Source organism: Lissotriton helveticus, chromosome 4_1 (genome assembly GCF_964261635.1).
Source record: "Lissotriton helveticus chromosome 4_1, aLisHel1.1, whole genome shotgun sequence".
Classification (NCBI taxonomy): Eukaryota; Metazoa; Chordata; class Amphibia; order Caudata; family Salamandridae; genus Lissotriton; species Lissotriton helveticus.
The window spans coordinates 316,174,277-316,196,561 of record NC_136063.1 but is presented as its reverse complement, the minus strand read 5'-3'; the positions used below and the strand labels follow the sequence as shown (position 1 = coordinate 316,196,561).

At 46.3% G+C, this 22,285-nt stretch overlaps 1 protein-coding gene across 1 annotated transcript in view; it reads left to right on the top strand.

The window, feature by feature from the left end:
• Nucleotides 1-20,925, top strand: part of COLEC10 (collectin subfamily member 10) — a 333,099-nt gene extending 312,174 nt beyond the window's left edge. The window contains exons 5-6 of the mRNA XM_078685563.1: nucleotides 13,048-13,143; nucleotides 19,603-20,925. Of these exons, the coding sequence (XP_078541689.1) occupies nucleotides 13,048-13,143; nucleotides 19,603-19,994 (488 nt within the window). The 3' untranslated portion in view covers nucleotides 19,995-20,925. The remainder of the gene's footprint in view (nucleotides 1-13,047; nucleotides 13,144-19,602) is intronic.
• Nucleotides 20,926-22,285: the final 1,360 nt, after the last annotated feature.

Sequence of the window (22,285 nt, the reverse complement as noted above, 5' to 3'; positions counted from 1 at the left end):
CCTGAAACATCCAAAGACCTTTGTCCAGGCCTTTCCTGGGGTCTTTTCCACCTTCAGAAATAAATGCAATTATCTTTGGGTCCAGATCTGGGGTTTGAGTAATCTCATTAGGGATGGATGGTCTAGGACATTCGGATCTGAGGCGTAGTATGACCTTGTTTTCAGAGCCAAAACTGCATGTAGTTGGCCACATGTGCAGCTGGAATTCATTTAGGGAATATAGGGTGTTTAAGTAAGGAAGGATCGAACATCAGTTCTCCGAAGGGGTCGGTAAGTTCCCCTAAGTCTTGATCCTCCAAAATAATGAGCTTTTCGTTGTCCTTTGGAGGTAGGGGTTCAGAGTTATCTGAATCAAAATCAGAGGAACAGCTCAGTTCCACCTTAGTGCTCCCCGAGGAGTCGTCACATTACACAACCTTATGTTTGCAAGCATTTAGTTGCATTTCTGATTCATTAGATGGACCCATTCCATGGTCCCCTTGTATGTCCTCGACACCATCAATATTCATGTTCACAGATATTTTCCTTGAATCAGACAACTTACCCCTTTTATAGCTAGGACCAGCTGGTTGTAAGTTTTTGTGCTTCCTGTCAGTCTTGCCTGCCAGCTTATTAAGCGGGTCTTCATTGGCAGACCAAAACCTCTCTTCGTCTGAGTTTTTATTTTTATCTAAGGATACAATTTCTAACTTTTTATCCATTTTCTTTTTAAGCTCCCTTGAAAAGGTTTCCAACATTTGTTTTAATTTGTCCTCAAGGGACTGTTGGGAGGTGGAGGGGGTAGCCAGACTAGGTAAATCATGATGGTCCATGTTAATAAGCAAAAAATGTCTAGTGAAAAGCAACAAATAGGAGAGAGAGGGTAACAAACGGCTGACAAAATGTAAGAAAACGCTACAAGAGTTAAACTGTAAACAGCTGATCAACTGTCAGTCTCATTTGAAAGGAGAAAGGCGTGCGATGGTTAAGGTTCAATGGAAAGTATCCCAAAGGTTTAAAATGGCCGCCACTACGTAGGCACGTAGAGTCGTAGGCACGTAGAGTCCTACAACTCTTTCCCTTGTAGGGTATTACCGGATGTCCTACAACTATTTCTACACTTATTTTTTTTTTATTGCAGGCGAGATGCGGGCGTGAGGAGAGAGGGAAAAATGGGTTTCCTTATGTGGAGAGAAGTGGTCGAAAGAGTTCCTCTCAGACGGGGAAGGAAAAGGAGAGTGGAAACTGGATTGCGGTATTGCCCGGCCGGGCAGGAGGCAAGCGATCACACGTCCGTGTCCGGAGCATTATTGAAGCTCCTAGCAACGCGGGCGTGTGGCGCAAGGGGTAACCTAGAAGGTTACCATGGTGCGCTAGTCGCATTGTTACGCCGGTAAGAAATTTAAAGCGGATTTAAGAGTCGCGTTGTTATAGGGAGTGAAAACAAGGGTGGGAAAGAGCCCAAAATAACATAGAAAGCGAGTTAAGGGGTACTTAAGTAACAAATAAGGAAACAGTCCGTGAGTGTGTCTCCGTGAGTACGGCAGTTAAGAACAAGAACGATAGTAAGAAAAAGAAAAGGATAATAAGGAACAATAAGAGCAAGAGAGGCTCACAGTTAGCAAACAACAGTATGCATCAGGGCAGAAGGTGGAAAGATAAAGGTAAGCACGTGTAAAGTAAGGAAAAGTATCGTAAAACAGAGAGTTTAAGAGGTTACTTATTTCAGCTGCGGCAGCCAAAAAAAAAGGATGAGTTATTAGTGTTCTGATCTTTTATTAGGTTAGAATTTCTTTGTGTCACAATGCTCTATGTTCTTTAAAGTGGCTGTGTTATGCTAATTAAAAGAAGATTGCAATAAGATTAGCCACCGGTCTTGCCATATAATCCCTTAATCTCACCTGAGGCGGATGCCGGGTGAAACGCTAATTTACTGTCCGCTCATTGTGATTTAATACATTGTGCACCTGAGGCGGAAGCCGTGTGATAGCCTGCTTGTATTTTAAATATTTGTGTTAGTAATCACCCCCTTTTATTTGCGCCGTATTTTTTATTTTAAATGCTCACTAACAAAATCTAAATACCGCATTGCCTCACGATCTCCTCCGAGCTTACACAGACGATTAGGTGCTGTGGCCGGAGACGCTTGATCAGCACCCTCACGATTACTGTTGAGGAACTACAAGTCCCGGCGCCCTAGCGCTGCAGGAGGGACTACAAAGGGAGGGAGTGCTCTTAGACGTGAGACTCCATTCTCACCTGAGGCGGATGCCGGGTGAAACGCTAATTTACTGTCCGCTCATTGTGATTTAATAAATTGTGCACCTGAGGCGGAAGCCGGGTGATAGCCTGCTTGTATTTTAAATATTTGAGTTAGTAATCACCCCCTTTTATTTGCACCGTATTTTGTATTTTAAATGCTCACTAACAAAATCTAAATACCGCATTGCCTCACGATCTCCTCCGAGCTTACACAGACGATTAGGTGCTGTGGCCGGAGACGCTTGATCAGCCCCCTCACGATTACTGTTGAGGAACTACAAGTCCCCGCGCCCTAGCGCTGCAGAAGGGACTACAAAGGGAGGGAGTGCTCTTAGACACAAGACTCCATTCTCACCTGAGGCGGATGCCGGGTGAAACGCTAATTTACTGTCCGCTCATTGTGATTTAATAAATTGTGCACCTGGGGCGGAAGCCGGGTGATAGCCTGTTTGTATTTTAAATATTTGAGTTAGTAATCACCCCCTTTTATTTGCGCCGTATTTTGTATTTTAAATGCTCACTAACAAAATCTAAATACCGCATTGCCTCACGATCTCCTCCGAGCTTACACAGACGATTAGGTGCTGTGGCCGGAGACGCTTGATCCGCCCCCTCATGAATACTGTTGAGGAACTACAAGTCCCAGCGCCCTAGCGCTGCACAAGGGACTATAAAGGAAGATGGCCACTGTTTCGCGCAGCGAACGCGAGCAGCGGGCGGGCCTTTGTCACGCCAAAGTCAAGCCTAAGTCCAGCCCGTCTGCGCCCGTCCGCGCCACAGACGGGCTGGGGGCTGCTCCCACTGCCCAGATTCCTAGAACAGGTCAGCTATCTAGAGACTACATACTATCTCTGAACTCCACTACTAAGCAATGCCATCAGGCCATTAATGTTGATAAGTGGACAGGTCCCATCTGCTGTTTTGATTGCAAACAAACTTTACAACCTTATCAAAGGCCGCCAAAGAAAATCATACACAGGGTCATCACGGGGGGACTCATTAATGCCCGCTCTATGTGCATGAATGCATTACACATATATGATCTAATCTCAGAAACAGAGCTGGACTGTCTCCTAGTCACAGAAACATGGCTTAGAGATTGGTCAAATCCGGACATAGTACAGGCATTGCCGCCTGGCTACCGGATACAGCGACTAGACAGACCCTCTCAACGAGGGGTAGGGTTGGCCATTATGACCCTAACCCTCGGGTAGGTCACTTCCCCACCGCTGCTGCTCCGCCTGCCAGTCTTCTTGCCTCCTGCTCCTCCCTCCAGATCGGCGCTCTCCCACCCTGATCGAGCGCCGCCTGGACTGCCTGCGCCTGGACTGAGTGCCCCCGTGTGCCTGCTTGCCCCATTCTCTTTTTTCTGTACCCCCGCCTGGACTGCCTGAGTGCCCGTGTGCCTGCCCGCCCCATTCTCTCTTCTGTACCCCCGAGTGAGTGGTTAGTCCGCCGGGCTCCTCAGCCCTGTTTTTCCCGCCGCTGCCTCCCGTGCGGCCCCGCCCCCCCACACCCATTGGATTCTTCCCTCCCGCCTCCCAGCTGACCCCTCCTCTCCTACTCCCCTCTTAAGGTGTCCACAGCGCGGCAGAGACAGTGACCCTAACCCTCGGGTAGGTCACTTCCCCACCGCTGCTGCTCCGCCTGCCAGTCTTCTTGCCTCCTGCTCCTCCCTCCAGATCGGCGCTCTCCCACCCTGATCGAGCGCCGCCTGGATTGCCTGCGCCTGGACTGAGTGCCCCCGTGTGCCTGCCTGCCCCATTCTCTTTTTTCTGTACCCCCGCCTGGACTGCCTGAGTGCCCGTGTGCCTGCCCGCCCCATTCTCTCTTCTGTACCCCCGAGTGAGTGGTTCGTCCGCCGGGCTCCTCAGCCCCGTTTTTCCCGCCGCTGCCTCCCGTGCGGCCCCGCCCCCCCACACCCATTGGATTCTTCCCTCCTGCCTCCCAGCTGACCCCTCCTCCCCTACTCCCCTTTTAAGGTGTCCGCAGCGCGGCAGAGACAGTGACCCTAACCCTCGGGTAGGTCACTTCCCCACCGCTGCTGCTCCGCCTGCCAGTGTTCTTGCCTCCTGCTCTTCCCTCCAGATCGGCGCTCTCCCACCCTGATCGAGCGCCGCCTGGACTGCCTGCGCCTGGACTGAGTGCCCCCGTGTGCCTGCCTGCCCCATTCTCTTTTTTCTGTACCCCCGCCTGGACTGCCTGAGTGCCCGTGTGCCTGCCCGCCCCCCCACACCCATTGGATTCTTCCCTCCCACCTCCCAGCTGACCCCTCCTCCCCTACTCCCCTCTTATGACGCCCCCGGAGCGACCGCGCAGCGGACGCGCTCAGCGGACGCACGCAGCGGGTGCGCCAATGGTGCGCCAAAGGCAAGCCCGTCTGCGCCCGTCCGTGCCTGGACCGCGCCCAGCGCCAGAACCCCTGGCCTCCGCAGAAGCCACCCCACCCGCCGGACTTACGACGCCGCCACCCTCAATACACTCAATACCAGCCGGACCCCAGGCAGCTACCGAGCCACCCCGAGATGCACCCATGGACCCTTCACCTGCCAATCCTGCAAGTTCTCCTGCATTCGGACCTGCACCGCACCCACACCCGCCAAGCCGAGCACCAGCAGCAACCACCTGAACTGCATCCTGCTCAACACCCGCTCCATCCACAGACACGCCGTGGAACTCTGGAACCTCCTCGACACCACATCGCCATACGTCGCCTTCCTCACGGAAACCTGGATGAACGCCTCCTCAGCGCCCGACATCGCCATCGCCATCCGGGACGGATACAAGATCACCCGGAGGGTCCGCATCAACCAGACAGGAGGAGGCATCGCCATCATCCACAAGAACACCATCCGCATCCAGACCAGCTCCGATGACACCCTCACAGCCGCCGAACATCTTCACTTCCAGATTCACACCGACCCCAAGACCACCCTCAGAGGCACCCTTATCTACAGGCCCCCAGGACCTCGCACACAATTCAGCGAAGACATCGCAGACTTCATCAGCCCACACGCCCTCCGCTCCACCGACTACATCCTCCTAGGGGACCTCAACTTCCACCTGGAGAACAACAACGACAACAACACCACCACCCTGCTGGACAACCTCGCCAAACTCGGACTCAAGCAACTGGTGAACACCCCCACCCACTACGCCGGCCACACGCTTGACCCAGTCTTCTCCTCCAGGAAGTACGTCTCCTTCGGCCACTCCACCAGATTCCACTGGACAGACCACAGCTGCGTCCACTTCAGCTTCAGAAGGACCACGACTCACCACCACCCGCAACAGGTTCCCCGCAGGAGCTGGAACAAGATCACCACCGACCAGCCCACCACATCCCTGAACCTGAACCCTCCCGCCAGCTCAACGAACCCCAACCAAGCAGCCAACAACCTCACACAGTGGATCACCAACTGCGCCAACGACCTGGCACCCCTGGAAAACCATCCCAGCAGACCCGGCAGCAGAAAAGTCTCCTGGTTCAATGACGATCTCAAGAACTCCAAGAAGAACTGCCGTACCCTCGAGAAAGCCTGGCGAAAAGACCCGTCTACAGACAACAGGACTGCCCTCAAGCACGCCACCCGCAAACACCACCAGCTGATCCACACCACCAAGAAGACGGCATTCAAGGAACGACTAGACAACAACGCACACAACAGCAAGGAACTCTTCAGCATCGTCAAAGAGCTCTCCAACCCCAGCGCCGGAACCAACGACGTCACCCCCTCGCAAGAACTCTGCGACTCGCTCACCTCGTTCTTCCACAGTAAGATCGCCGACATACACAACAGCTTCAGCGCACAGACCACGCACCCAACCACCGAACCAACGCCCCCCACCACCACCCTCCGCGCCTGGACCCCAGTCAGCACCGAAGACACCATCCACACGATGAACACCATCCACTCCGGATCACCAACCGACCCATGCCCCAACCACGTCTTCAACAAGGCCGACTCCGTCATCGCACCCCAACTCCGGGACATCATCAACTGCTCCTTCAACACCGCCACCTTCCCGGAGAGCTGGAAGCATGCCGAACTCAGCGCCCTCCTGAAGAAGCCATCAGCAGACCACACAGACCTCAAGAACTACCGCCCCATCTCGTTCCTCCCGTTTCCTGCCAAAGTCATCGAGAAGACCATCAACAGACAGCTCACCGCCTTCCTCGAGACGAACGGATCCCTCGACCACTCGCAGTCCGGCTTCCGAGCCAACCAGAGCACCGAGACCGCCCTCATCACAGCCACTGACGACATCCGAGCCCTGCTCGACAACGGGGAAACAGCGGCCCTCATCCTCCTGGACCTCTCCGTAGCATTCAACACTGTCTGCCACCGCACCCTAGTGCAGCACCTGAGCAACATCGGAATCCAAGAGAAGGCTCTAGAATGGATCATCTCATTCCTCGCAGGAAGAACCCAGAGAGTCTGCCTCCCCCGTTCAGATTCGAGGCCACCGAAGTCATCTGCGGCGTACCACAAGGATCATCACTCAGCCCCACCCTCTTCAACGTCTACATGAGCCCCCTCGCGGCCATCGCACGCCAACACAACCTCAACTTCATCTCCTACGCCGACGACACCCAGCTGATCCTCTCCCTCACCAACGACCCAGCCACCGCCAGAACCAACCTACACGAAGGGATGAAAGACGTAGCCGAATGGATGATGAACAGCCGCCTGAAACTGAACTCGGACAAGACGGAAGTCCTCATCCTCGGATCTTCACCCTCTGCATGGGACGACTCCTGGTGGCCCCCTGCCCTGGGCAGCGCACCCAAACCAACGGACCACGCACGCAACCTGGGATTCATCCTGGACTCCTCACTCTCGATGACCAGACAAGTCAATGCCGTCTCATCATCTTGTTTCAACATCCTACGCATGCTCCGTAAGATTTTCCGCTGGATCCCCACCGAAACCAGGAAGACTGTCACCCAGGCCCTCGTCACCAACCGACTGGACTACGGGAACACACTCTACACCGGAACCACAGCCAAACGTCAGAAAAGACTTCAACGAATCCAGAACGCCTCCGCACGACTCATCCTGGACATCCCCCGTCACAGCCACATCTCCGGACACCTGAGAGACCTCCACTGGCTCCCCGTCAACAAGAGAATCACGTTCCGACTCTTCACCCACGCACACAAGGCCCTCCACGACCTGGGCCCCAGGTACCTCAACAACCGCCTGACCTTCTACACTCCCGCCCGTCAGCTACAATCGACCAGCCAAGCCCTCGCCGCCGTTCCACGCATCCGAAAGGCCACCATGGGAGGAAGATCCTTCTCCTACCTGGCAGCCAAGACGTGGAACTCCCTCCCCATCCACCTCTGTCTGACCCAAGACCACCTCTCCTTAAGGAAGCAACTCAAGACCTGGCTGTTTGAGCAGTAGCAGACCTCCCCCCCCCCCAAGCGCCTTGAGACCCTCCGGGTGAGTAGCGCGCTATACAAATTTCTTGATTGATTGACCCTCAAATGTAACACCACGGAATTATCTAAAATAAAAGGGGCAGAATGTCTGGGCTTTAGCTTTCAGGCCCATGACTCCTTTACTTTTTCCGGAGCTTTAATATATCGCCCACCAGGTCAAGTGGCCCACTTTTTAGAAAGTATGGGTGAAGTTCTAACCAATTTAACTTTCAAAGCGGCCAATTTTACCCTATTGGGAGACCTTAATCTTCATTTGGATAGCATTAGTGACCCTAATGTGCTTTGTTTTAAAGATATCATATGCCTGTAGTTTTAGCAACAGCTAAGTATTTGGGTTGGGCATGGTCTATTAGACGGAGGGCTGTTCCCAAGAGTACACTCAATGGAGCATCTCTTCTGGCATCCGTGTAATTATGTATCAAAACTTTTATATCTATTCGTTTTTAATCAATTGTGTATGTTTGTTTAATTTTTTCCAAACCATTGTATCAAACGAGGAAACAATTGTTTAATGATGTATTTTAAATGTATGTTTGTGCTTTTATGAGACAAATCCTCGAATAAAGCCTTTGAATTGAATTGAAAGATATCATGCATGTCTTAGGGCTGACATTACTTACAACAGACCCCACACATAAAGCTGGACATATCTTAGACTGCATCAGCTCCAATCTCAACACCATTACTGTCTTAGCCCCCCTGCCCCTAACCTGGACTGATCACAAATTCATCGCATTTAATCTCAGAACCGATGAAATAAAGGTAACCAAGCCAGCTGTGGCGAGCAATGAGAAGCACACCCCGCGTTGAGCTAAAATCATTGACCACCCTGACCTTACAAGGTGGGTAAAAGAGAGCAGACCATCCCTGCATGGGGAAGTGATCCCTGATAACCATAGTTATGAGGGGTGGATGAGATCCATAGGGGATAGGATGACCTCCCGGGGACCACAAAAACCGAAATCCAGACAAGGGAAAACATCTGCTCCCTGGTTCACCAGCGGATTAAAAGACACATTACAAAAAGTGCGAAGACTAGAACGGAGATGGCGTAGACACTACAATAATGATGATCAGGAGGTCTTTAAGACAGCTAGGAGAAAATATCACGCATCAATCAAACTCTCTAAAGCGACTCACTTTACAAATTTGATTGAAGCCTAACAAAATAAACAAAAGGAAATTTTCCAAATTGTAAATAGTTTTAGAAACCCAAAATTTCTGTCCCAGGAAATCCCGCCTTCTCAGACCTTCTGTAACGAAATAGCAACATATTTCGAACAAAAAGTAATAAATCTCACTAAAGATTTTCCTCAAATCTCTCAAGAAGATGAAGAGAACACTCAGAACAAAGTGTCTAGGCCAGTTAAATGGGACACCTTTGCTATGATCAGTCTTGAAGAATCTTCCCAAGCCATTTCCAAAATCAAGTCCGGCTCACCGTTTGATCCCTGTCCCCCTTTACTGCTTCAAACAATTAAAGAGGAGGTAAATCCTGTGATCAATGCTATTCTTAATTCATCACTCCAAACTGGAGAGATTCCAGCTTCCTGGAAAATCGCAGCGGTTAAACCACTACAAAAAAGGCCTTATGCGACCCCTCAGTTCTATCTAACCTACGGCCCATCTCACAACTCCCTGCCCTATGTAAATGTGCTGAAGCTTCTGTCAATAAGCAGCTCTTAACATTTTTGGAGGGAAATAACATCCTTCACCCAAACCAAGCAGGTTTCAGAGCGAGTCACTCTACAGAATCTCCACTTCTGTCAACCACGGAGACCATAAGAGCTGCATTGGATCTAGGTAAGAGGGCAGTTTTGATCCTCCTAGATCTATCTGCAGCGTTTGACACGGTGTCCCATGCTATTCTATTACATCGCCTGGTCAAGGCAGGCATAGCGGGCACCGTGTTAAAATGGTTTAAAAACTTCCTGATGCACAGAAGACAGATCACCATGCTTGGGCATTTCTGCTCTGAAGAGAAGATGGTTGGTTCAGGGGTGCCTCAGGGCTCAAGTTTGAGCCCTACCTTGTTCAACCTGTACATGGCCCCCCTGATCAATCTTATCTCATCCTTTAACATCGCATACGCCGACGACACTCAATTAGTTCTAGTTTTGGATGAAGACTCAGATAAAGCCGAACTGGTTCTGAAAGAGTGTCTGACGGCGACCTTTGACTGGATGAATAACAACCACCTCAAATGTAACTCTGCCAAAACAGAAATCTTACCATTTGGTAAAAACAACCACTTCACACCACATACCTGTTGGCCAACAGAAGCAGAAGCCCCGCCAAACACCATCATAGCAGCACGTAATCTGAGAATAAAATTCGACGAGACTCTCTCCTTTAAACAACAGGCTAGAGAAGTTGCTGGCCTTTGTTTCAATATCATAAAAGGCCTCAGGAAATGTTTCGATCTTCTGCCTCTATCAGCCCGTCGCACTGTTGCAATCTCGTTGATCACATCAAGGATAGATTACTGCAACAGCCTTTATGCAGGGGTGGCGAAATCTACCCTGCATAAACTACAGATGGTACAGAACTCGGCAGCTAGGCTGGTTCTCAGATGGCCTAGAAAATCTTCGGCCTAGGCCGCGTTGGATATGCTGCACTGGCTTCCCATCCAAAAACGCATCCTGTTCAAGGTCCCTGTGATTACTTTTAGGGCTTCCACAGGCGAGACCCACGATACTTGTACAACAATTTCAATAGATACCACCCCACAAGAAAACTAAGGTCAGCTACTGCCAATCTGATGATTGTCCCCAAATTCAGACTGGCCACAAAAGGAGGAAAATCCTTGGCAGTCATAGGTGCCAAGGCATGGAACAAACTGCCGCACTATCTTCGAGCAATCACCTCCGAACAGACTTTTAAAAAATCCCTCAAAACCTGGATTTATAGTCTAGCTGACTCAGTCTGCAAAACACTTGTTCAATCCCCCCTCTTGTAAAACACCAACGAACAGTAAAATCTTACCATCATATCAGTAATGGAGTCAAAGCGCCATGATGCTCCCTGGAGTGACCGCGCGCTATGCAAATATTTTTTCATTCATTCATTCATTTGTGTAACACAACTGGTGCTCATGTAAAGCGCTCTGATACCTGATACCATTGGGTCAAGTACGCGCTATATAAAACTCTGGGGGAAAAATGATACGTCTGTATTCTCTAACTGGGGATTTACATGGGGTATCGTACTCATCAATGTAACTAGAAGATTGTGGTAAAAATAACAAGTTTATTCCTTGAAGCTCCCCTGGTGCGCAGCACCCTAGACAAACCTTCTCTTAACTGTCTTCTCTAACAGACTCAAAATACAAAATGAATCACAGATGACGGGTTGGTAATTGACTGCAATAACAAAAGTAAAGGTTGCACAAGACAAAGAACATAAGGGAAGACATGGAAAGACATGAGATAAAAGGTACATAATGAGTCAGCACATAAACAAAGAAGAATGTGGTGTGGCACATAAAGGTAAAAGAGGATATGGGCTACCTATGGACACACAAAGAAGACAATCATGTGACTAAGCAAAACATACGATATAGAGGGTGCCATATTACTGCAATAGTGTGTGCGGCACCTCATAGGCTTTCATCACAGTGGATCCAGCTAGTCAGCTTGTGGTGCACTTGAGGCTTTCCAGGGTAATAGCTGGCCTGCGAGCCCCAGTTGTTCGGAGTCTAGCTCGGAGTGACTAGGTATGAGGTTTAGATTGAGAGTGTGTGGTTATCTAGTTCGCCTCTTGTTTCTCGCACAGTCATCTAGCACCTCACTGTCAATCGTGCTGCTGGTCACAGGTGCAGGTCACCCTCTCTGTTTACTTGCGCATTGCCTCCTTGTGTCCCAGGTGCAAGCTGGGCAGCCAGCGATGTCCCAAATGTGGGCGCTCCTGCCACAGCTTCTACAGGGCCACCTGCTGGTATGGTAAAGCTTAAAGTGTATCCAACATACCCTCCTCTTCCTCCTCTCCTTCCTTTGTTTCTAATGTCATTGGTAATTTGTGGAAACAAAAAGTGGTGGCGGAGCAATGGACACGCAAGACCTAACTACAGGCCTTCGGTAGGTAATTTGGTATTGGAGCCTCTAGAGGGTCTGTTTAATCCTACACATTTGAAACTCATGCTTTGCCTTGTTTGATTGTTGAGAACCCAGCCATTGATCGTCATTTACGTTACTTTTAGGATCCTGTATCCACCTTATCAAAATGCTTTATCACCTAAATCAGAAGTACCTTCCTACAGAAAGGACTTATTTCCAGTTTGACCAATGAGACCCGTCCACGGTTTCTAAAACTTGCAAATGTCCTTTTTCATGCTGGTGGTACATGGCAGGTTGGGAGTCCTTTTTTCCGGGGTCTCTTCGGTCTCAGATTTTCCCACCACCATCATTAACTCACTTCCGGATACAATCTTAGGAACATGTAATCATCCCAAGGAGGGAGGTAGGGCTGCAGGGAAAAAGGGAAAGGCGGGATCTATCAGTTATAAATCTAACTGTTCTCATGGAGGGAGGATGGGAACTATCTCACACTCACATCCACTGACCCCTTTACTTTTGGAAACTTTCCAGTCCCAGCTGTGCACCTCACCGAAACTCCAGGGCAGCTGAATCCATGAGCCTCTGCCACACCCACATTCATCCTTATAGGGTCTCCTGTCTGTCTTCTCATTATCCACGTTATTTCTACGCCGAGGGCTCCATTCTCGATGCAGAGTTCTGGGATCTCCACCACAACTTACCAGCCCAAAACCTAGCTTGCCCTGTCACCTCCCTGCCAGACAATACTTCACATTTACCCCGCTTGCCACGTCGAAGCATCAAGTTAAATATGCACAGAATTAATAAACTGAAACACTGGTATGCACCTACAAGAAGAAAGTATGAAAATCGAAATTTCGATTTTCTTTTTTTTTTATTGTGTGAATTAAATACAAAATGTTAAAAGAGGTGTATTTGTTAGATGTGCACTTGCTTCTGAGGTTTGAATAGTAGAAACGGCTTAGGTGGGGTTCCCAGCATTCAGTAGGGATTCAGTGAGAGTTCAGATCATTCACGCCCAATAGACCTCTGAATGCACCCTTTAGGCGCTGTATATGGCACCGCGACTGATAAAATGTAAGCCAGGTGACTACTATATTATCAATGTAGTTAGTTAAGGATATTTATGGTGTGAAGAGTGAGCAGGGAACTAGGTGCAACAACATGGACGCATGCCCACATTGTTGCAAGGATAAACTAAATAAAGGGACATTTTCAAAGATCTTTTTGTTCATGTGTTTATCTGTTTGAGTTTGACTGCATAGTGCAACTAAACATTGTCCCATTACGCTCCTTCATCAGGAAGTTTCTGCGACTGTGGCCGGTACCGCAAGGTGGTGGGACAGCTGGATGTTAATGTTGCTCGACTTAAGACATCACTGAAGTTTGTTAAAACTGGTAGGTATTTTTGAGATAACCTATAGATGTTGTTTAATCCTCTTGCCTTCGAGGTGTGTAATTAATGGGTCTGGGCATGTCACAAATCAATAGTTACGTTTTTTTCTGTTTACTTCCTTCCAACACCATTCTGGTGAGAAAGTGGCCTCTTTGTACTGAAGAATAATATGTTTCTGTATCAATACTTACATTTTGGCAGGAGATGACTACGAGGGCCATCTCCTCTGGCCACGTTTCTATCGACTGCTAATGCCCCAGACACATATGGTACAATAACGTTACTCGCGGCTTCTAGGATGCAACATGAGGAAGTCATCCCCCATACATCATAACCAATGACTCTGGGCGGTGGCGGTCTCCGGGGCTTTGATAATCCTTAAGAGGGGGGACCGTGCGCCCCCCTCCTCTCTTTAAGGTATGTCCCCGGAACCTGGCCCGGGGGTTAATAAAAAACAAGCAAGGGAGCACGAGCTTGTTGCTTTTATTTTTTTTAGCCACGTATATATTGATTTTGCTGTATTTTTTTTTTAATGCTTTTTTGGTCTTTTGGGTTCCTGGACCTACTTTATGGGGGCAGGGAATTCCTACCCTGCCCCCTTTTTCTTTGTACATTTTATGGGGGACTTGGCTGAAGCAGAGTCCCAAGACGGCTGCCAAAACTTCCTGGTTGAAATGTTGGCGGTCAATTAGAGCTCCACATTTCCCTGCACGAGTTCGCTGGAAAATGTTGAGAAGATTCGTCAAACAGCTCCAAAGATATAGACAAGTCAAAAAACATGGTCCTAACTATAACCACCTACTAGCGACCCCAGTAGGTAACATGTGTGTATATATATAGATATATCCAACACAGTGAAAAAAACAAGCATTTGCAATGCAATAGGTCTCGTATTAAGAACGTTTGAGCTATTGGTATTGTAAATGACAAATTTTTTATTTAGGTTTTGTTTTTGAAAATAGCGAAATTAATAGCTTTGTCATTTACCACGCCAATAGTTATAACTTTCGCAAATGTGACAACTTTAGCATTTGTAATGTAATATGTGTTGTATTTACGTGACTTACATGTATTGATATTACAAATAACAATGGTTTTTAATTTTTTTTATTGATTAATACTTAAAAAAGTTATTGTAATTTATAATGGCAATAGCTTAAACTTTTGTAAATAACATTTGTGAAGATTATGTTCAGTGTATTTTATTGTGACGAAAATCCAAGAACATATGTCAAATATTAACATCTTTTTGTTACATTTGTAATAAAGCTTGAAACATTGAGATAACATATTTGAACCCGTTGTTGTTGAATGGTTGCACAGATTGATGCTGTGGTGGAGCTCAGTGATGTTGTGGTGCCACTGAGTGATGCTGTTGTGGTGCTGAGTGATGCTGTATACTATGCTATGTTTTGTTTTGCTATCCTATGTTTTGTTTTGTTATGCTATGCTATGCTGTTTTGTTATGCTATGCTATGTTTTGCTATGCTATGCTATGCTGTTTTGCTATGCTATGCTTTGTTATGCTATGCTATATTTTGCTCTGCTATGCTTTGTTATGCTATGCTTTGTTTTGCTATGCTATGTTTTGTTATGATATGCTATGTTTTGTTGTGTTGGTATGCTATGCTGTGTTTTGCTATGCTATTATGTTTTGTTCAGCCATGCTATGTTTTGTTTTGTTAAGCTATGCTGTTTTGTTGTGTTTTGTTATGCTATGTTTTGCTATGTTATGCTATGATTTGTTATGCTATGCTATGTTTTGTTTTGCTATCCTATGCTTTGTTTTGTTATGCTATGCTATGTTTAGTTTTGCTATCCTATGCTTTGTTTTGTTATGCTATGCTATATTTTGTTGTGTTTTGTTATGCTATGCTATGTTTTGTTGTGTTTTGCTAGGCTATGCTTTGTTATGTTATGCTATGCTATGTTTTGTTATGCTATGCTATGCTTTGCTCTGCTATGCTATGCTTTGTTATGCTATGTTTTGTTATGCTATGTTTTGTTATGCTATGCTATGCGTTGTTGTGTTTTATTATGCTATGCTTTGTTTTGCTATGCTGTTTTGTTATGCTATGCTATGCTATGTTTTGTTTTGCTATGCTATGTTTTGTTTTGCTATGCTTTGTTTTGATATGCTATCTTATGCTTTGTTTTGTTATGCTCTGCTATGCTTTGTTTTGTTATGCTATGCTATGCTTTGTTGTGTTTTGTTATGCTATGCTATGTTTTGTTGTGTTTTGCTATGTTTTGTTATGCTATGTGTTGTTGTGTTTTGTTATGCTATGTTTTGTTATGTTATGTTATGCTATGGTTTGTTTTGCTACCCTATGCTTTTTTTTGTAATGCTATGCTATGTTTAGTTTTGCTATCCTATGCTTTGTTTTGTTATGCTCTGCTATGCTTTGTTTTGTTATGCTATGCTATGTGTTGTTGTGTTTTGCTATGCTATGCTATGTTTTGTTGTGTTTTGCTATGTTTTGTTTTGTTGTGTTTTGCTATGTTTTGTTATGCTATGTGTTGCTGTGTTTTGTTATGCTATGTTTTGTTATGTTATGTTATGTTATGCTATGGTTTGTTTTGCTATCCTATGCTTTTTTTGTAATGCTATGCTATGTTTAGTTTTGCTATCCTATGCTTTGTTTTTTTATGCTATGATATGTTTTGTTATGCTATGTTTTGTTGTGGTTTGCTATGCTATGCTTTGTTATGCTATGCTATGTTTTGTTATGCTATGCAATGTTTTGTTGTGTTTTATTATGCTATGCTTTGTTTTGCTATGCTATGTTTTGTTATGCTATGTTTTGTTATGCTATGCTTTGTTTTGTTATGCTATGCTATGTTGTGTTTTGTTATGCTATGTTATGTTGTGTTTTGTTATGCTATGTTTTGTTGTGTTTTGTTATTCTAAGTTATGTTATGTTTTGATATGCTTTGTTATGCTATGTTTTGTTATGTATGCTGTGTTTTGTTATACTATGCTTTGTGTTTTGCTATGTTTTGTTATGCAATGCTTTGTTTTGTTATGCTATGTTTTATCTTATGATATGTTTTGTTGTGTATTGTTATGCTTTGTTTTGTTTTGCTATGCTTTGTTATGTTTTGTTATGCTATGTTTTGTTGTGTTTTGTTATGCTATGCTATGTTTTGTTGTGTTTTGTTATGCTATGCTATGCTTTGTTGTGTTTTGCTATGTTTTGTTATGCTATGTGTTGTTGTGTTTTGTTATTTTATGTTTTGTTATGTTATGTTATGTTATGGTTTGTTTTGCTATCCTATGCTTATTTTTGTAATGCTATGCTATGTTTAGTTTTGCTATCCTATGCTTTGTTTTTATGCTATGCTATGTTTTGTTATGCTATGTTTTGTTGTGTTTTGCTATGCTATGCTTTGTTATGCTATGCTATGCTATGCTTTGTTATGCTATGCAATGTTTTGTTGTGTTTTATTATGCTATGCTTTGTTTTGCTATGCTATGTTTTGTTATGCTATGTTTTGTAATGCTATGCTATGCTATGTTTTGTTATGCTATGCTAAGCTTTGTTTTGTTATGCTATGCTATGTTGTGTTTTGTTATGCTATGTTTTGTTGGGTTTTGTTATGCTAAGTTAGGTTATGTTTTGATATGCTTTGTTATGCTATGTTTTGTTATGTATGCTGTGTTTTGTTATTCTATGCTTTGTGTTTTGCTATGTTTTGTTATGCAATGCTTTGTTTTGTTATGTTATGCTATGTTTTATCTTATGATATGTTTTGTTGTGTGTTATGCTATGTTTTGTTTTGCTATGCTTTGTTATGTTTTGTTATGCTATGTTTTGTTGTGTTTTGTTATGCTATGCTATGCTTTGTTGTGTTTTGCTATGCTATTTCTTGTTTTGTTATGCTAGGTTTGGTTTTGCTATCCTATGCTTTGTTTTGTTATGCTATGCTATGTTTTGCTATGCTATGCTAGGTTTTGTTATGCTATGCTGGTGAGGGTGTGTGAGGGTGAGTGAGGGTGTGTGAGGGTTAGGGGGTGTGAGGGTGAGGGTGAGGGTGTGTGAGGGTGAGAGGGTCGTGAGGGTGAGTGAGGGTGGGTGAGGGTGTGAGGGTGAGGGTGTGAGGATGAGGGGGTGTGAGGGTGAGTGAGGGTGTGTGAGGGTGAGGGGGTGAGGGTGAGGGGGGTGAGGGTGAGGGGTGTGAGTGTGAGGGTGACTGAGGGTGAGGGTGTGAGGGTAAGGGTGTGTGAAGGTGAGGGGGGTGAGGGGGTGTGAGGGTGAGGGGGTGTGAGGGTGAGGGGGTGTGAGGGTGGGTGAGGGTGTGAGGGTGTGTGGGTGCGTGAGGGTGAGAGGATGGGAGGGTATGTGATGGTGAGGAGGTGTGAGGGTGGGTGAGGGTGAGGGTGGGTGAGGGTGAGGGGGTGTGAGGGTGAGGGGTGTGAGGGGTGTGAGGGGTGTGAGGGTGAGGGGGTGTGAGGGTGACGATGAGTGGGTGGGTGAGGGTGTGAGGGTGGGTGAGGGTGGGTGAGGGTGAGGGTGTGAGGGTGAGTGGATGTGAGGGTGTGTGATGGTGAGGAGGGGTGACCAGAGACAGACAGAGGCCACTGGAGACAGTCAGAGAGCAGCCTAGACAGGGGAGAGAGAGCGGAGAGAGGGAAGAGAGAGCGGAGAGTGAGAGGGAAGAGAGAGTGGAGAGTGAGAGGGGAGAGGGGAGAGAGAGTGGAGAGTGAGAGGGGAGAGAGAGCGGAGAGTGAGAGGGGAGAGAGAGTGGAGAGTGAGAGGGGAGAGAGAGCGGAGAGTCAGAGGGGAGAGAGAGGGGAGGAGAGAGTGGAGAGGGGAGAGAGAGTGGAGAGTGAGAGGGGAGAGAGAGTGGAGAGTGAGAGGGGAGAGAGAGTGGAGAGTGAGAGGGGAGAGAGAGCGGAGAGAGTGGAGAGTGAGAGGGGAGACAGAGCGGAGAGTGAGAGAGAAGAGAGAGCAGAGAGTGAGAGGGGAAAGAGGTCTGACACTGAGATGAGAGCGGAGAGTAAGGGGGGAGGTCTGACACACACTGAGACAAGAGTGAGAGAGGTCTGATACTGAGACGAGAGTGCAAGGACGGTGACAGCAGAGTGCGCTCTGACTCAGAGGTGACAGGCGGGTGAGTGCGCCGGCGGTCGAGTCTCCGGCGATGGTCGGGGTCCGAGATGAGACAGAGGCCGGGACTCAGCAGTGCTGCGCTCTACCTGTTGCTCTACCTGTTGGTAAAAATCACATGGGTATTTCCAGTAAAACCTATGTCACTAAGCAGGGGCAGAAGTGTCAAGTGTTCGAGGAGTTCGTGAGCCATACACTCTGGGGGGCATGCAGCCATGTGGGGCAAGCCGGAGCGGATCCCTTTGAAGCACGGCCTCGCGGCCGTGCTAGAAGTGTGTGTTAATTAGGTGGAGGAGAAGTGAGGCCAAGTGCGCTGGGGAATTCGTGAGCCATACACTCTGGGGGGCATGCAGCCATGTGGGGCAAGCCGGAGCGGATCCCTTTGAAGCACGGCCTTGCGGCCGTGCTAGAAGTGTGTGTTAATTAGGGGGAGGAGAAGTGAGGCCGAGTGCGCTGGGTAAGCAACAGATGGCTTTAATTTAAAGCTCTCAGAGGCAGGCGGCTCGGATAAAAGCGCGGTCACGAGAACTCATGCACTCGTCGAAATCCGCTTTAGTTAAAACTTTTGGTTACACCGTAATAGGTCTCTCTACGAGACCTAACAAGTTCCATCAAAATTGAAACAAGTCCATTTACTACTCCAAAACTAGCTTTCATGGCTTTTTAAACTGTGTGTGTCATCAATTGTATACATCCTTCCTCAGGACAAAACAGTTTTCTAAATTCCCATAGGCAACAGCTTTTCTAGGTTATGAACTTGTGGGGTTCAAAAACACGTGGCTAAGCCATATCAATCAGCAGCAACTTCATGGCTGTTCTGATGGCCAGCAAACATAACTTCAAAATCTTTCTGTACCATCATTCACGCAAAGGGGTGAAATGTATATAATGAGTTTGCTGGCTGTGTTAGCCTATCAAGCTTATGGACTGACTTATAGGTGTAGAGCTTTGTGTGGCCAAAGAGTTTCATAAATGTTTGTTCTTGTTTCTTCCTCACTTTGCCAGCCCGTTTATGTCGACCTGTCCCCTCGAACATGAGTTTATGCCACAGTGTGACAATTAAGCTTTGAAAAATACCTCCAGCCACAAATTGTTGCAGGTGGTCTTTAAAACCCATGTACTAAAGCCACACACAAGGACATCTACGTAGGATAAGTGACACTGTTCATGAGAAATCAAATGTGGAATGCCAAGGGCAATACGATTTCATGAGCAATAATCATTAACTCTTTCCTCTTTTGCAATAATTTCCTTCTATACACGTTTTGCAATTTATTCAATGCAGAATAGATTATGCCATACTTATACTTCCGAACTAATAATGCCTATGTTTTTGTTTTCTTTCTAAAGTAATAGCAGGGATCAGGGAAACCGAAGACAAATTCTACTACATTGTAAAAGAAGAACGGAATTATAGAGATGCCTTAACCCAGTGCAGGGTCCGGGGCGGGAACTTGGCAATGCCAAGAGATGAAGCCACCAATAGGCTGCTGGCCGATTACATCTCCCAGTCCGGCCTCTTCCGGGTCTTCATTGGTATCAACGATATTGGAAAGGAAGGACAGTTCATGTACACCGACAACACCCCGGTGCAGAGTTACAGCAGCTGGAAGGACAGTGAGCCTAACGGAACTTCCGGGGAGGAGGACTGCGTGGAAATGCTCAGCACCGGCAAATGGAATGACGTGGAGTGCGATTTGACCATTTTCTTTGTCTGTGAATTTGTTAAAAAGAAAAGATAGATGCTCACTTCTGTAAAACCACAATTACATGTAGAGAAAAAGTGTGAATTGTGAATCCACACTACTATCCCGTGGGAGACAGCGAAAGACAAAAGGCAGGAACACATAAAAACGGACTTCTATTATTCTTATGTTATTCAACCACTTATTACAACTATGCTCACATTTTTTTTATTTTATAATTGTACTCCTAACTCAATATTTTTGTGTCATCTTTACAAGTGGGCAGGTCCTGTTGAACTTGTGGGAAGGAGGTTTTACTCCCGATGTGACATTGCAAGTCATGCACAAAGTCCGCATTGAAGTTGAACTGATGTTTTCTTTGCTGTACACATTTTGCACAGGTAATATTGCATGAGTCTGAGCTATGCAGCTAGAACAAAGGAAAACGTGTGTTCTTATTGCCTTATCCCACATTCCAACCTGTAGAAATCGGAATTGAATGCTAAACCACACCAGGGTAAAAAAACAGCTCTGTACGGTAAAAGTATTTCCTTGGTGGGTTTTACCGCACCCAAACATAAAGGTAATCAAGAGAGGTCTTATGTATGAGCTGGTGGTTCCATGAGGACAAAAACGCGGGGGGGAAAGGAAAACGGATTTATGCTAATTTGTGCGTCTTTCCCAAAAATGTGTTTAAAACCCTTTTAGCTGAGACATACTGAAGTGTAGTTTGTTTCCCGATTGAGTGTTGCGTAAGGACACTAAGGTTCCTGGCACCATTTTCCAAGCCAGTGAGCAATGCATGGTAATCCGAGGTCTAGCGGGCGAACTTGGATTCAAATGTTAGTTAACTCGAACAACAGGTTTCTGCACGTTCATACATGAGTTTATTTCACAACTGCAACATTTATCCTGGTGTTGGCATTAAATGGAACACTAATATACAATTAAACCTACACAAAAATCAATAAAATAATGTATGAAAACACTCTTTCTGTTTAATTGATGCCATAATATTCTTGTGCGGAAAAGGGAATATATATTTAACTCTATTACTCCTCTGACGAAGCATTTGGGAGCCTATGTTTATATAAAATGCCTAGACCCGCCCCATCTCCCTTCCCCACCTCTAACCACGACCTGATATCTCAAGGTAACGCCTTGAGGGAGGAAGGAGATTTGCAACTGGGCTTTGGGGAAGCACTTAGAGGAGAAACGGTGACAGATTTGCTAAAACAATATCACTGAAGCCTTTTTAGTCTGGCCAGCCAGCAGACACGATCGTTTTTATACTGCACTTTCCATGGCCTTGCAGGTCACCCCTTGCACCTAAATCAAAATACAAATCTTTCAAGCTGAAGACTTGAAAGCATTCTGGAGCTTTTGGGAGGGGTGGGTGTAAGGGCAGAGTGGGGGGCAGTCAGGGGCGCAGCTTGGGGGTCGGGTTTTTTTGAGTTGTTACACCCCCCTAATACAAGTATTATTTTAATTAATAGTTTGGTACAGGTGCTTTCAGTCGGGTATGGCGAAGTGTTTGTCAGATTTCACCTGTGATTTTTGCATGCACACACTGACAAAAACACATACTCTGTCTCTCATCTCTGTTTTGAAAGTCCTACGAAATGTTATTTTACAAAATATTGTGTTTCTCTCACTTAGTACTCCTAACATTCTGCATTTTTCTCCCTTTCCGTTGCCCTTGAAGCCCCTCTAATGCGCCCTACGTGTTGTATAATGTCTTTAAACATTATACGCCAGACTGATTGTCGTGAAATCTGAAGCTCTCACCCCCCCCCCCCATCTTACTGACCAAGATACGTCAGAAGAACCACAATAACTCAATTCAGAGGACTCATAGCAGCAGAAAAAACAAATACGCTTCAGGGACGCCTGAGGCAGTTACTTGTAAGCGCTACTATCCCTGTTACACTGTTGTGTTAATGAGTTTTGCTTTCGAGTTAGATGTATCCTTAGACACAGATGTTACATCCGCATTAGTGGGTCTTGTAGAACCGGCTTTTTGGAGACCGCTCCCCACTAGCAGAGTCAAAGCTTTCAATATGGTTTCAACCCATGGTTTAACGAGGCTCTGAATGACGATAAAAGGAAATTAAGAATGGCCGAAAGAAAATGGAGAGTACACCCGGCAACACCAGAACTGAAATCACTCAGAAAAATCAGAAGCGAATATAACAAAAAGATCCTTAGGTCCAAAAAAGAATATATTAGATCAGAATTAGACAACGCCAAAAACAGGCCACAGAAACTATTTGAAATCCTAAAGCAGCAATCGAACAAACTAGCAAAATCGGCCCAAGAAACCACCAAAACCCAACTAAGCTGCGAAG